The 16,162-nt window shown below is 39.5% G+C and overlaps 1 protein-coding gene across 30 annotated transcripts in view; it reads left to right on the top strand.

Moving 5' to 3' along the window:
• CAMK2G (calcium/calmodulin dependent protein kinase II gamma) overlaps positions 1–16,162 on the top strand; it is a 178,043-nt gene that overhangs the window by 65,863 nt on the left and 96,018 nt on the right. For 16 of the 30 annotated variants that reach the window (XM_088128562.1, XM_088128568.1, XM_088128552.1 and 13 more), the window contains exon 3: positions 5,164–5,223. In XM_088128562.1, coding sequence (XP_087984688.1) covers positions 5,164–5,223 — 60 coding nt within the window. Of the gene's footprint in view, positions 1–5,163; positions 5,290–16,162 lie in introns of all 30 variants that reach the window. The other 14 variants (XM_088128544.1, XM_088128586.1, XM_088128554.1 and 11 more) reach the window with 1 other exon arrangement.

Raw genomic sequence — 16,162 nt, 5'->3', positions numbered from 1 at the left:
TCAGGAAGTCAACATTTTTGGGGGGTATTTTGATTCCGAGCTATGCAGGACTTTAAAAATAACATTCCGTACTTTAAATGAGGCTGAAACTAGAAAGAACTGCAGATGGTGAAGGGACATGACAAGCTCTTGGTCCTGGATAGCAACTTTGGGGGTGGGGATGTAGCAAGCACCCACACCTCGCTACAGCAGATCCAATCCTTTGAATTGGTTCTACTTGTGATTGCCTCCAGTGGACTCACCTCTTCCTTTCTTGGCTCAAATCTGCCTACCCACAGCTTTTAAAATGATGATTAAGCTTCAGTTGACTGACTCATAACAATCCATTATTTCCATTGCTTTGTCCATTTTGAATTGCAAGAGGCTAGGGTATGCTAATCATAGAAGTGGCATTTATTTATTTTAATCCCAGAGATGTATAAACTATTTCCAAATGTTTCTGGGCAAATTGCAAAAATATAAACTTGAAAAAAAATCACTGTGAACAGGATAAAACTCTGAAAGCCATACTAGTTTGAGTTAAAATATACCTTATAAAGCCTTCCGAGAGGGGTAAGCCTCAACTAAATATAGTTATTACATACATGGAAGGGACATGAGCACTCTATTCTAACATATTAGACCATTGGTTCTCAACGGGGGCGGTGGGAGGATGCTGAGGGGCAGTGAACCTGTTTTGGGCGGTAGGGGGGTGGTGGGCATGTTTTGGGCGGTAGAGGGGCGATGAGCACGTTTTGGCATTCGAACTTAATTTTAAAACTCCCAAAAAAATTTATTAAATCGATTATCCGGTTTACAACATTTGTACCAGCAATAAAATGAACTTACACGATGGCTGCCCTCACGCACTTCTAAGAATGGTGAGACGAATTTATATTCTAGGTAGGCTGACCTTGAAGAACTCGACACTACGATTCTTCTCCGATCCCAACCAGCACAGCGCATGCATCAGCTGTTTTCCCGCGCGATTAATCGCAGCGCGTGCGTCAGCTGTCTTCCTGCGTGATTAATCGCAGTGCATGCGTTGAGCGTCCTTTCAATATGAATGTTTGATTTGACCTGTGTTTCTTGAGTTGCTTTTCGTTCGCTTCATTTCTGTTTTTTCCCCTCAGTTTCGATTTACTTTCATTGTTTATTTGGCCAGTCGGCTAGGTAAGTGCGCTTATTAGTTCTTTATCGTGGTCGTGAATTATTAATTTTGAGAAATAGTTATCTTTCCCTCATCATATTTTGCAGCCGCCAACGATGTCAGTTAATAAAAAGAAGTGTCGTCAATACAGTTCCACGTACTTGAAGTTCGGATTTGTTCGAATTAAATTACTTAAAAATTTTGCCTTTTATAATTCAGTAACTCGCCCCCCCCATACCCTAAATTACAGGATTTTCACAAAGGGTGGCAGTGAAAGATTTTCCGCTCCTTAGGGGGGCGGCAGCTTCAAAAAGGTTGAAAACCACTGTATTAGACTAACATGTCTCTGAAGAGCAGAAGATGGTACTAGGCCTTCTGAAGCTGTGATAATGAGGTGTAGTTTTTTTGATGTGCTAAGAGAGGTAAAGTAGGAAGATGCATGTTCAGCAGCTATAATTCACAATAGTCAGCTCTTGTGACCCTGATAGAGGATTTTTGCTGATATGTGTACCCTAGTATATGTTCATTATAAATCACACTTACCTGTCCTCCAGGACATTTCCAAATAGATCCAAAAGCTCAGTTTAGGCTAGTCAATAAATAACTGGCCATTGCATTCTTGCTGGAAACCTAGTACTATTACTAGATGTATAAACGGTTAGTAAAACATATGTAATATTAAGCATTATTATTGTTAGATAATGCTTGACAGGAAATGGGAGGAAAAAACTCACCAAGCCAGTTGAAATTCACATTTGATTAGCATGAATTATATAAAGGATAGTGACAGCTTTGAAGGAGGACTGTATGTCCTAGAAACCTTGAGGCAAAGGGAACAAAAAAAGATAATTTGTCTACTAGCTGTATTATATGTTGTGATCTATTATTTTGATTTTTATTATACCCAGTGTTATATTTCAAGTGATTAGTGAGCTTAGCTTGAGGAAAACTGTAAGCATCACTTCAATGTCTCTTAACTATATATTTTACATGTTAATTTCTCTGATTCTAATAAAGTAAGCTTTCATTTAGACTGTGGTTTTGCAGTTCCATTCACAAGGTAGAGGGGGGATTTTATTTATTAAACAGATTTCAGTGACTGCCCATCCAACCAGTGGAACTCTGAGCGGCAATTAGGACTTGATCTCAGTATATTGTAGACTATAGACCAGTTATGGAAGAATATGTGAACGTCAACAATAGACTTTGCTTTTTCCTAATGTCTCTTACAAAAGATGCAAAAGAGAGAAATGGGTATCATACTCATGGCATTTCACTCCAAAATTCTGGATATTGTCCCCTGACACCTTTAGAAAAGAAAAGAAATGCAGTTTATACTCTTACAGAATTGGAACACGTTAAGAAAGCTAACCAGACATCTATAAGCAACACCTTTTGGATCTCTGCAGTGCCACTAACTCAGAATGTGTCTAGAAGGAAACCATAGTTGCTGGTATCAAAAACCAGGCCTGAAACTGAATTGAAATGGCTGCAGATAATGCAAAGTGCTAGAATTAAATGCTGCCTTAGAGCACTTCAGACTAATGTTGATCAGGCACAGCAAAAGCAGCTTTTTATCAGATGCAGGGCAGGGTGAGAGGCTGAGGTTTTTCACATCATCTGCTGTCTGGTCTTCTGAAGTAATGTAGTCCAAATGCAGTCTTATCTTCTCAGTGAGAAGTAGATTATAGCTTTGGGCAACATTGGGATTATCCTGATAAGTATTTGTATCTATCTGGAGAAGGGGTGCAAGCTTTTCCTTATGGAATGTTTTTCAAAACTGAGTATGCTTTCACTTTGAGAACAAAAGGATACCCATTTTGTTTAAGAGCGTGAGGTACGTTGCTTATCTCTTCCTATTTTCTCAGACATTTTTCTGAGAAAGGTTACTCGGTAAAATATTCATCTTTTAAATCTTTCTTCTGTCATCTTTTGTCCCATCACACTCTACTGCAGCATGGTAAAGCAAGGATTGGAAAATTAGATGCTGCCCAGTTAAGATGTGTTCCTGGAAGTCCTTAGTGTAGTGAAGTCTAACCACAAAAGAGAAAAATGATGCTTTTTTAACATCTGTTGCAATTACCCACTCCTGGTACTTAAAACAGTCTTCAACAAACTCAGATGCCTACTTTGCCCCTGCATCTACATCAACAGCACCATCACAGGCCCCAACAAGTAGACACACAAGATTAGGGGCACCTTCACATGCTCTTTTTCTAATGCGGTATATGCCATCTTGTGCCAGCAGTCCCTCTCTGGATTCTGTGTAGGATAAATGGGACAAACTTGACACAAAAGAACTAATGGGCACAGATTTGACATCATGACTGCAAAGAAGGACCAAGCACTATCAGAGCATTTCAACCTCCCAGGCCACTCTGTGGCTGACCTCAAAGTAACTGTTGTGGAAAAATGTGACTTTAACCATACCATCAAACAAAAAATTGCTGAACTCATGGACCTAAAAAGTTTTCAGGCAATCTCAAAAGGTCTCAACAAACATAATGGGTTTTTAACACACTATACTTGTTAATTGATAAAGATGCTTGTACTCTGTCTCACATGTAACCTGGATCTGCATAACGAACCTGTCTTTCCCTTCCTCACCCCCTATTTAAATACTACATCAGTCCAGCCACTTTTATCTAGCTGATGAAGTGGGCTAGAGCTCATGAAAGCTTACGCTTTTGAATAAAAAGTGTTAGGTGGAAAAGGTGCTCCCAGGCTCCTCCTGATTTTAGCCCTGTGTTGTCTTCTCATACTGGCCAAAGTTTTCTGAAGCCTGTTTCAGCCCTCTTACTAAAAGCCAGTAACTGGATTGATTTGGGATTGGCCCTAACATTTTCTATGTGCATCCTGTTGAACAAGGTGCATTTAGATCCCAGTCTTTGCTCAGCCATTAAAATTCACTAAATCTCAGGCTTGCCTGCCTCTCAGTTGCCACATGGATTATTGAGAGCACACTTTAAAAACCACAAGTGCTTTTTGCACATTGTTATGATAGGTTGTTATTTATTTTCATCCTGATATTGCAGATTCTGCATAAAGCTGAAAACAGTGAGTTGGCATAAGGCTAAATTTGAATCAAGAATACCCTATGGTTTTTCTTACTATATAATAGCAGCTTTTTAAGAACAAGAGTAACTGCTGCAGAAGACAATAGCTGTTTCCATAACTGAGTTGGGCTATTTTTGTAGATAGATCATTTGTTTTTGTAGTTGAAAGCACAGCAAACAGACCAGTGACTAGGTGGAACCAGCATATATACTAAACCTAAAACAAAAACTAAAAAGGGGTTTAAACCTTTACCAAAAGTTGGACCTTTACCTTGTGCTGTAAAGCCATAATAACTGTACTGGAAAAAAACAGACAGCATAGAAGAACGTGGTCCATTGATCTCACAAGAGCAGAGTTTTGCCTCCGGTGGCGTCTTCTGGTATATGCCCATCGGTTTGCTACAGGAAGGGCATTAAACTGAGATAGATGAACTCTTGGATATTTTTGCACTGGGGCATGGGAAAGGTGGATGGTGGAAGCAAGGCGATTATTAACTAATCCTGCCTACAAATGACTCCCATCACTTTATAAATCTAAGTCCCAACTTGTTTGATTTTTTTCTTAGCATTTTCAAATCCCAGCAAATTAACAAATCCTGGGAGAAACCTTAGAAGTGGAGTTTTTCTCCCAAGATTTTTTTCCACATAGATTTAAATCTCTGTTCTAGTATTAAAAAAGGTCGAGCTGGCCAGCAAGCAGGAAATATTGTCTAAAGACTGAAAAAGAGTCTAAAACTGGAATATATTTAAATCTAAAAGATCATATAAATCATTTGCTTTTTGCAATATTTTGCCTATAGAGTATTTACTATAGAAAGATTGCCTTTTTTAGGATGTTTGCAGGTTCTAGGAGAAAGCTGCTCTCATGCATCTGCTGCTTTTTGTTCTTGGCCCATCTGTGTCTGGCTTCTGTTTTAACTCTGAACATAAGCAGTAAGCAAAAGTCACTAATACATTTTCCTCTTTTCTTTTTTCCAGATCATCAGAAACTAGAGCGGGAAGCTCGAATCTGCCGATTACTAAAACACCCAAATATTGGTAAGCGCCATTACAACAGGCCTTCAAAGGAAATGAAGCTTGCTAAAGTCTTCTCTCGTGAGAATGGTGAGCCAGAACTGTAGCGACCATTTTGGATAGACAGGGTGTGTACTTTGTGCTGAAGGAACTTCTCAGAAAACCTGCCTCTGGGTATGGAGTGTTTCTATCTGTCCTCTGCTTAGACAGATATTTCACCAGAGAAAATGAACTGCGTTATTGTTCCTCCCCAAATCTCAATTTAGCCTCTCCCATAAAGCAGAAAAGAGTTTTTGCTAGAACATATGTACAGTAAGGATGTGCAAAACGTTTTGTCCTAACCCTGAAAGGGGCCTTTCCAACCTCAAAACAGGCTATTACAAGTCTTCTGGAAAGGGTCCAGCCTTAAAATGGGCCCATTTCACGTTTTGAGGTCAAACCACTTCAGAATGGGGCTCTTTCAGTGTTGGATCACTTCTCAGAACTGTTTATTTTGACAGTCTGTGTATGTTGTTGGACAGTGCCTTTGGCTTATAATCTGATTTCTCTTGCATTTTCCTGTTTCTCCAGTGGAATGAAAGATATATTGGATGTAGAAAAACTGCCTTACTGGATCAAAGTCCCTCTAGTTCATTTTTCTCTTCCTTAGAACAACTAACCATTTCTTACAGAAGACCACCAGAGAAATAAGGTGGTTGTGTGATTCTTTGTATTTCAGTGATTGATCTTTAAAGGAACATTGTTCTCTAGGTGGTGATTTGACTCAGTTGTTGTGGTTGATAGCTGTTGATTAGACCCATAGCCCTTTTTCTTGCATCTATTCTACGTTTGGAATTTCAAAAACCTGGGTGTTTAAAGGCTGCCATTATTCCAGGATGGTATTTCAATTCTTTGCCTACTGGCTTTCCCTTTTATCTTGAATTCTGCTTCCAGTTTCAATGATCAGAGTATCTGTGTTTGGTATATTTACCCTCCTCTCCCACTTAATTTAGTATTAGTTTCCTTCTGCTGAGTTCTGTTGAAATCATATTTCAAAAAATGTTGTGCTTTGGGATCCACTTTGGAATCCAGTTCAGAAATAAGTCTTGAAATGCCCAAAAGAATTTTCCATATACTTGGAAATGGGGCAGAATTGACATAAACTTAAGATTGCTCTGTTTATAAAGAACACAGTTGCTTACCCTTTAGATTGCAACTAAACAGATCAATTTGAACAGAATATATCAAGAACTTTCTATGAGTCTCTGAAGCCCTTCCTTTTGTGTTCTCACCTGGTTATGCCTCTTGCTATTTCAGCTACATCAGAGTAGTAAAGCAAGCAAAAGTTGCAGTCAGTTGTCTGGGATAGTATGAGGAAGATTCCTGCTCTGAGTAGGAGGTTGGACTGTAAGATCTTGAAGACCCCTTCCAACCCTGTGATTCTGTGAGTTTTTTTTCCTCCTCTAGTTCCCAGCACGCAGGCCAGGCAGTTGCCAGAGTACTGGGAAATGTAATGTACAAATGTACATAGCACTGTCTGACCCGGCAGTAGGGTTGCATATCTCTATCAGAAGGCAGAGGCTGCGGAAAAACATCTAAGATGGAACGTTCTGATGCTGGAATAAGCTGTTCTCAGCTCAGAATGGCCAGTGTTGGTATCAGCACATTCTGCATAGGAATGTTTTGTGTTGTCCCAGTAGACAACTGTTTTTCTGACAGTAGCCATGTTCTGTTATGCTCAGGAGTCACTAGTGTATGGTGTACGGAGTTGAAACAAGCAGTGGTAGTATGAACCATTGTCTCCTTTAACATCAAGGCCCATTTTGCTCTTCACTTCAGCTGAAAGCAGACCACAGGAAAAAGCTTACTAGAAATACAAACTTATCTCTTATCGAAGAATTTTGTAATTAGGCTGACGGCTACAAATTGCCTGCTCCAGTCTTAACTACGTTGTTTTGTAAGTCACCTACTCCTTTCAAAATAAAATGTGCAGTTGCACAAGAATATAGAAGGCTATGAAAGAGTTCCCTATTATCTGCAGTTTCTTTCTTGCAAATACATTGGTGCTCACATGTACAGCGTTGCAAACTGGACAGACTGTGTTTGTCAGATTTGTTATGTCTCTCAAGAAATGTTGTTCGTATCCAAGGTATTACGCTGTAACAGACTCACTTTAGTGAACCGACCTCTGTGCTCAGAAGTATGGATATTTAGTGCAAATTTTTTTTAACAGGGACTTATTGCTTGATATGACCTGCTTCCCCAGAACTCTTAAGATTATTCTTTGTTTACATTTTCCAGTTCTTGTCCCTGAAAATTAAAGGCTGCATTCAGATCAAAATGCTTTTAAGCAAGCACCTAAGTTATGAGCTTCCTAATTCTTGGACCACTAGCTTCTGAATCAGAAGAACTGGTAAAATTTATTTATTGAGATTCCTTTGTCTCCTGTTCGGGTAGATCTTACCCTAGTTCTCCATTTCCATATTTTTCATCCTATGGAATAGATTTATTTTCTCTCATTTAGAGAAACAGGAAACCCATTAAAAACCCATTGGGGGGATATGACAAAGGACTAATGAAAAAATATAGTCAAATTGTGGTGACTGTTCCCATTTTAACCAAGAAAGAGTTTGTCCCAGTGAAATCATTAACTTCGGCAAACAGCAGGAGGATTGTTATTTATTTTTGAAAGCCCATGGAATCCTGTTATCCTCCATTCATTCTCACATCATTCTCATAGTATTTGGAAGGAGGAGAAGATTGCAAAGAGAAAGAAACCTTAATTTGGGTTTGCTTTATAGGACCAATTATCATGATTGTATTTCTGAGACAACAATTTGGGTTATACCTATCCCTAATTTGTAGTTTGAACAGAAAAACAAGGCAGTCACTAAAGCAACAGCTCTGTTTTGCTTCTGGGTCTTTACTCCTCTTCACAATGTCATCTCTTATTTTCCCAGTACAGTGGAACCTTGGGTTACAAATGCTTCTGTTAACGAACTTTTCGGGTTACGACCAGCTCCGGGCACATAATTTTGCCTCGGTTTGCGAACTCCGCCTCGGGGTACGAACAGGATACGCGGCCATTTTCCCTCCCGCGACACGGTCCGCGGCCATTTTCCGCCCCTGACACGTGGTCCGCGGCCATTTTTCTGCCCCTGACACGTGGTCTGCGGCCATTTTCCGCCCCTGACACGTGGTCCGCGGCCATTTTTCCGCCCCTGACACGTGGTCGTAGGGAGGGGGACTCTCCCTCCAAGCAATAGCCGCCTCCCTGTCCTCCACGCCAGAACGGATTAATGGTAATTACATTGAACCTTATGGGGAAATTTGCTTCGGGTTGCGACCAATTCGGGCTGCGACCAGAGTCACAGAACGAATTAAGTTCGTAACCCGAGGTACCACTGTATTCAGATACATTGTACTGTGTTCTCTTGCCAGCAAGAGCCAGCCATGGAAAGCAGGTGTAGAAGAAGGCAAGTGGTTACTTATATGCTTCCCACCCAGCCCAAAGTATCAGAAATTATTCAGAACTCAGAAGTGGAATTCCAGCAACCTGGCCAGCATTTTGGAAGCAACAGTTTTAGCTCTGTCAGAGACTCACCAAAAGTTCAAGTGTAGCTGATTGGAAAACTGCTTCCAGAAGCTCGACTCATCAAGAGGGCCTTCAGTGACAAGTAGATCATTATGCATGAAGGCCCTTATCTGTGGTTTCTCATATGAACCCTTCTACATTAGACAACTGTTGTCTGAACCAGAAGGGTCTCTCTTCACATTCTGAAGAGAAGACCCATCCAGAAATGTTTCCCTTGAGGAACTGGGCCCTGTGCAATTGTTTGAGAATCTCCTGCTTCCAGAACCACTTCCAAAAAGGTGGTCTGTTCATGAAGTCTGCTTAGTGTTTTAATAAGTATTTTTCTGACTTCTGGTGCAGCTGGTGAGTTGACATGCCCTGGAGGCGTGCAACAATAAGGATGAGCAGAGGAGCCTTGAGCAGGCTGGGCTGGGCTGTGTGTCTAAAGTACAACATACATTACTGTGCTTCAGTCCCTCTTCTCCCCTTAGTAAATAATGATTTGGTTTGGCTTGGCTTGGCTTGGCTTGCCCTGGGTATCCGAAGGCCAAAGACGTATTTGGTTTTGATAGGGAAAATTGCTGGAAATTATTTAATTTGCTCGGTCCGTTTAAAGCAAAGTAGGATTCAAGGCACAACATTATCAAATGTAGATAGGTCATGACTAACTTATCTCGTTGACTTCAGTGGGAGTGCAGCATGACTATAGTCTAGTATAGATCCAACCTATAATTAAAAACAAATAAAATTTGCTAAAAATAACCACAATCAAAGCTATTTGGTGCAAATTACACAAGTGTATGTGGCAAAATTAATTAGAAGCATTAACTTTCTGCATTTGCTAACAAAACAAGCACCTCGTCAATAAAATGCATCAGTCATGAAATAGACCATTCCAAACTTGGTGCACTCTTCCCTTTTTCCTCCTCGCCCCTCTACAACATATTCTTAGATGAGTAAGGCAGCATGGATCAAGGGCTCCACACATTGAAGCAAGTAGGGAAATTAGTTGGGATGCAGAATAGTGATTGTTTTGAGTTTGCAGTTTTAATTTCTTCATGGGCTGAAAAGCATATATGTAAAGTTAGCTTTGTCTTATCAAGGGTTGACTTAAGCACCTTTTGTCTTTTTTTCCCAGGCTTAACCTTGCCTAAATTAAACTGACCTCCAAATTTTCTTCCACAATGTTTTTCCCAAATTCTTCCCACCTGATCATTGGCTGGCCATCTGGAAGTAAAGGCACTGCCTAGTCTGGAGTGACAGTCATCCAACTTGGCAAATGTTTTGCAGAGCTCTAGATCCAAGGAGATTTTCAAATCACTCTCTTTCAGCAAACCAGGGTTGCTCCCATTGTAGGGAAAATAGAGGAGGGAGCATTATGTACTACACCTAGAGTTGTACAAAATAATAACTAGATACCATCCAAAAACCTTTGTCCCTCTACAGTGCTATTCCATTTGTGAAGAGTTATATTCCTTGCAATCTTTATGCCATCTAAACTTTGCCTATTTACCTGTCCGTGATATCATCTGTCACACATGAAATACCATTCCTTTGCTTTGCTTTGCTGTTGCTCTTCTTGTCCTTCCATTTCTTTCTCCTCTCGAAGAAACTAGAGTGGGAATATCACTCCCAATTCTGCTGATTTTGCTCACAAAGGAAGAATTTCAGCTTAGGTTGCACTGATGGATCAGTTATATATGGCTTTTAATCTATGGAGATTCCTAAATATACAAGTAGTACTTAGTAATGGAGTTTGTTTGTTACACTCCACCTTGGAATGTTTTCTCACATTATCTCTTGTCAGATTGTGAACTTTATCCCTTTTTTAATTGTGAGCTTGAAATTGTAGCCAGATAGATACATACTTTCATATGTGGTGGCAGTGCTCATCCATTAAAAAGTTTTGGACCAAATTCTTTCATGGATGCAGTAGGAATATTCAAAAAGTGAGAACCCCATTCCCCATGTTAATTCTGTTGTTAGTATCTGAAGACTTAATGTACATCTACTGAATAAAGAGCAACTTTTCTTCTGACAGCCACCTACCAAGTCATAGCTCGTTTACAGCAGAATATGGCAGGGTATTGAATCAACCATTGATATAAGACGGCATGGAACATTTAGCTTAGCTGAACCTCATCAGGGGAAGTTGAGCAGAAATATTAACTATGGGGATAATTTTTACTGAATATTGAATCTTAACTGAATTTTATTGGTATTTATTGAAAGAGTAGTGCCTTATGGAGATTCATGGGTTGATTTGTCATAATTGTGCAAAAGGGGCATATTGTTATCAATCAGTTTTTGTGTAGTTTAGAATGTTGATAGTAACTGAGTTAGTTTATAGTTTTACTCCATTTTTGTTGTCCTAGTGCTTGCACATGACATTTTTTTTGGAAAAATAAAAATAATATTGTGGGCCCACAAAAAGTTAGCCACGAAGTCCAAGATATCAAAATCAGTGTCATCCAATTTTGAGTTTGGATGAAAAGGCAATATCCTTCTATTGAGCACACCATCTTCCTCATACAAGTCTGCCTTTTACTGTGCTCTAGACTTATAGCTGTAGCCTGAATAGTGTAAGCAGCTGTTTTATTCTGGCAGAGGTTCTCGGGGGGTTTTGCTGTTGTTGCACCAAGGACTAAAGGTACCAATGACTAAAACTAGAACCTATTTATAAGTGAAGCAGGTGGTTTTACTGTTGAATTTTGTCACTTTTCAAAATTGGTAGAGTTGATTAAAGTTTGGGGTAGATCAGAATCAATTGGCTTTGTAACCTAAAATTCTAGCATCAAGTGCCTGCCTTAGTGAACGAGTGGGCCATTGAACAAAATCATACAGTGGGGCAAAAAAGTATTTAGTCAGCCACCAATTGTGCAAGTTCTCCCACTTAAAAAGATGAGAGAGGCCTGTAATTTTCATCATAGGTATACCTCAACTATGAGAGACAAAATGGGGGAAAAAATCCAGAAAATCACATTGTCTGATTTTTAAAGAATTTATTTGCAAATCATGGTGGAAAATAAGTATTTGGTCAATATCAAAAGCTCATCTCAATACTTTGTTATATATCCTTTGTTGGCAATGACAGAGGTCAAACGTTTTCTGTAAGTCTTCACAAGGTTTTCACACACTGTTGCTGGTATTTTGGCCCATTCCTCCATGCAGATCTCCTCGAGAGCAGTGATGTTTTGGGGCTGTCGCTGGGCAACACGGACTTTCAACTCCCTCCAAAGGTTTTCCATGGGGTTGAGATCTGGAGACTGGCTAGGCCACTCCAGGACCTTGAAATGCTTCTTACGAAGCCACTCCTTCGTTGCCCGGGCGGTGTGTTTGGGATCATTGTCATGCTAAAAGACCCAGCCACGTTTCATCTTCAATGCCCTTGCTGATGGAAGGAGGTGTTCACTCAAAATCTCACGATACATGGCCCCATTCATTCTTTCCTTTACACGGATCAGTCGTCCTGGTCTCTTTGCAGAAAAACAGCCCCAAAGCATGATGTTTCTACCCCCATGCTTCACAGTAGGTATGGTGTTCTTTGGATGCAACTCAGCATTCTCTCTCCTCCAAACATGAGGAGTTGAGTTTAGACCAAAACGTTCTACTTTGGTTTCATCTGACCATATGACATTCTCCCAATCCTCTTCTGGATCATCCAAATGCTCTCTAGCAAACTTCAGACGGGCCCAGACATGTACTGGCTTAAGCAGGGGGACACATCTGGCACTGCAGGATTTGAGTCCCAGGTGGCATAGTGTGTTACTGATGGTAGTACAATTTTGTTTCTGGTGTCCTTCAAGAGCTCTTTGGTCTTGGCCATAGTGGAGTTTGGAGTGTGACTGTTTGAGGTTGTGGACAGGTGTCTTTTATACTGATAACAAGGTCAAACAGGTGCCATTACTACAGGTAACAAGTGGAGGACAGAGGAGCCTCTTAAAGAAGTAGTTACAAGTCTGTGAGAGCCAGACATCTTGCTTGTTTGTAGGTGACCAAATACTTATTTTCCACCATGATTTGCAAATAAATTCTTTAAAAATCAGACAATGTGATTTTCTGGATTTTTTTTTCTCATTTTGTCTCTCATAGTTGAGGTATACCTATGATGAAAATTATAGTGGCTGACTAAATACTTTTTTGCCCCATTATAACTGTTGTTCAGGATATATATTAGAAGAAAATTCACCAAGCAAAATACATTTCCTAACCTTGAAAGTTTGCAGAGAGTATTTTCTAAGTTGCATTTAAAATGAAGCTAGGAATGGACTATTTTAAGAATAGCTTGGAAAATATAATTATAATAATTCTTCAGTTACCTGTTTCAGCTTCTCCATCATGCAGCTCACACAAGTTCTCTGCTAAGCCAGCCTGTTTGCATCATGCTTTCTTAATAAGGTACTCAGTTTTTCCCGTGTGAACCAGCAATTGCACAGAAGCCACAAGACCATCTATTTAATTACTCTTTATAACAAATACTGTTTGATGCTTTCCCAATTCCCACTTTGAATAGCTGTGCCCTGGAAGGGTCCCATAGCTGCTGAAGAGAAGGCTAGGTTGTCATGGTTCCAGGCATTTGTAGGGTAAAATAGTTGTCCCCTTTCCCTTCCCTTCTTGGTGATCCTGCTCTGTAAAACCTTTCCTAAGCAGCTGATTGCACTGCAGGATAAATGTTTAGGGAGACCAAAACAAGTTGCTTGGGATAAGTTTGTCGTTTTCTTTTTTTAGAACTTGTAGAACTTTTAATACTGAGCATCTGTCAGATACGTTTTTAAGTAAGTGGATTCTGTCATGCTGTAGTGAGGGAGAGCTCAGATAGATAACATTAGCACATTGACATGTCACTCTTTTTGGAGTCTGATGACTCCAGTATTTTTATTTCTTTGCCTTGCTTTAACTCAGCCGTGAGGTTGATGTTAAGCGCTGAAATGTTGGTCCTTCTTTCTCCTTCTTATTTTTCCCCTTTTATGTTGGGTAGTTCCTATACTGACACTGAGTTTGGCATGGGGGGAGCACTTTGTGATTATTTCTGCTCCTTGCAGATAACTGCACCTTGAAAGTTTTGCATTTGTGTGTCTGTGGTGTTTAGCTTCCTTAGTGCCCTTCAAATCTTCTGTGTCTGTTTTCGACAGTGCCAAAAAAAAGAAGTATGTGTGTGGGGATAGTGGGGAACAAAGAAATAACTTTTCCATTTACTTAAGTTACAATAAAAGGTAAAGCAAACATTAAATACCAGTTTTTCCTTGCTAGGCATTTCCTGGTACAATTCTCTGGAGGGGAAAGGAAGCCAGGTAGCATCATGGCTGGCCACAGACTCTAATTCATTCAGCCCTTTCAGCAGAGGTATTAAATCCTCACATTTCTAGAGAAAATTCTTTCTTCCCTATAGTTGAGGCATTTATTTATAGAATTTCCAAAGACTAGTTGGTGAATATTGGGAGGAGGAGGAACAATTTATAATACAATTAAGTCTTTAAGAAATTAGGATATTGTTCCTCCTCCTCCCAATATTCACCAACAATTTCTTAAAGACTTAATTGTATTATAATACATACAAGTTTTAATCAACTAGAATTAAAGGTAAACAGAGATGGAGGTCTAATCTTCAGTGGAATGGGGTACATGCATAAATAGATACAGAAGGAAAAATCTCTGCCTTGTCTTCAATTCATGAAATGTGAAGATAATGGTGATAGTAGGTTGGGGTTATGTGAAACCAGTACTAAATTTCTTTTCAATTTTGTTTGAGATAGTTTGTGTAATTAAATAGATCAGGACTTAACCTCTATGAAAGCAAATACCATACTTAGATTGTTTTATTTTCTAGGTATGGCAGGTTTTAATGTCCAAAATTTAATTGCACAATTATGCAGTTAAGTTGGGTTCAATGTGCATCATTAAGCATTTAACCAATTTTTTGTATGTGTGAAGGTCAAGCCCTATCTTCCCAGTTTAATCTCTCCTTAAGGCAGTTATCTATACCCTCAATATGTATAGGTGCTAAACTGAGTGGTAGTTAAAAATAAGAGCATATGCTGTGGTATATTTTTCCTATAATTATCTGAGATTGTGATTTTGAGGTAGGAATTTATTCTATTTACCATAAATCATAATAAATATAAATTAAATAGTATGTATGGAATAATGCAATAAAACAAAGCAAAGCATCCAGGCTTCATTAAAACAATCTGTCAGGTAGAAGTTCTGATGAAACTGTCTACATGTTTGGAATGCTAGCACAGAGGAAATTATTCTAGCTACAATAGGCTTCTCTTGGTAGACCACGGTCTGGAATGGAATCTTGTGAAAAATGTTGTGTTTAATTACTTTAGTCAACTTTATTCTTGGAATAGGCAGCTTTATGACCTTTAGAGGGTTTGGATTACAAAGCCCATAGCCACTTATTGGTATTACTAGGTTAGATTTGTGGTCAGATGTCTGGACAACTCTCGGATCCTTCGTTCTGCTTCCTCCTGAGTAGCCTCATATCTACATATTAGAAGATCCATCAGGCAGCCTGACTATTGTTCACAGATTCCCCTACTAGAGCATAGTGTGGTCACTAAAGCTGGCAAGGCCAGAAGCAAAGAGCCTGAGAAAGGGGAGTACATTGTAAGCCTTGGGACTGTTATAACTAGAAGGTTTGTTTGCGTGATTCTGCTGTAATTTGATTACTTAATTCTTCTGGCATCTGAATAAAAACTTACCTAACCATTGTCCTTGACTTTTCCACTGTTAGCTTCTGAGAGTTGATTGACTTTCTATAATTTACTGCTATGCCCTCTCAAGTCTTGATGAACCCTACACCCCACTCAACTCTTAGTGAAGTTTCCATTAAGATTTTTTCCTTAAGTTTGTCTTCATAGTTGTAGTCACAAAGGCTAAGAACATCTCAGAAAGATGGGTTGTAGCAGTAGAGAAAGGGCTCTGCAGTTACCTCAGAAATCCTTTTTCCTTCCCTAAAGTTAATATAGGCTTTGTGAGGATACAGTACAAGCTATTGTATTGCTTTCCTTCTAATCCCATTGCTCCAAGTAAGGAAATGGACCAGACCAGGTATGGGAAACTTTCAGATGGCATGGAGCTCCTCAGACCAACTTTGATGACCTCTAATGCCTTATCTATACAGATAGGGCCATCCCTGATTTAGTTGGTTTCTTTCAATTGGGAATAATGGGAATAACAGATAAACAGAAAATTACTGTTTGCCTCACCCAAAATAGTTTTGCATCAAAAGAAAAAATGCGGCATTTTTCTTTCCTTCCTCCATTATTGTCCAGGACATTTGCACGTACATTCCATTAAACAAGGAGTATGCAAAAACCGTATTTGGTGAATATTATCCATTAACTTTTGTCTGCTCAAGACTCTTCCAATAGTTCCTTGGAACTTTCAGAAGTTGATCCATAA

Source organism: Python bivittatus, unplaced genomic scaffold, assembly GCF_059951505.1.
Source record: "Python bivittatus isolate LINGU-HERP-01145 unplaced genomic scaffold, Pbiv_v1 ctg000050_np1212, whole genome shotgun sequence".
Classification (NCBI taxonomy): domain Eukaryota; kingdom Metazoa; phylum Chordata; class Lepidosauria; order Squamata; family Pythonidae; genus Python; species Python bivittatus.
The sequence above is the reverse complement of the archived record's forward strand: the minus strand, read 5'-3'. Positions and strand labels throughout refer to the sequence as shown.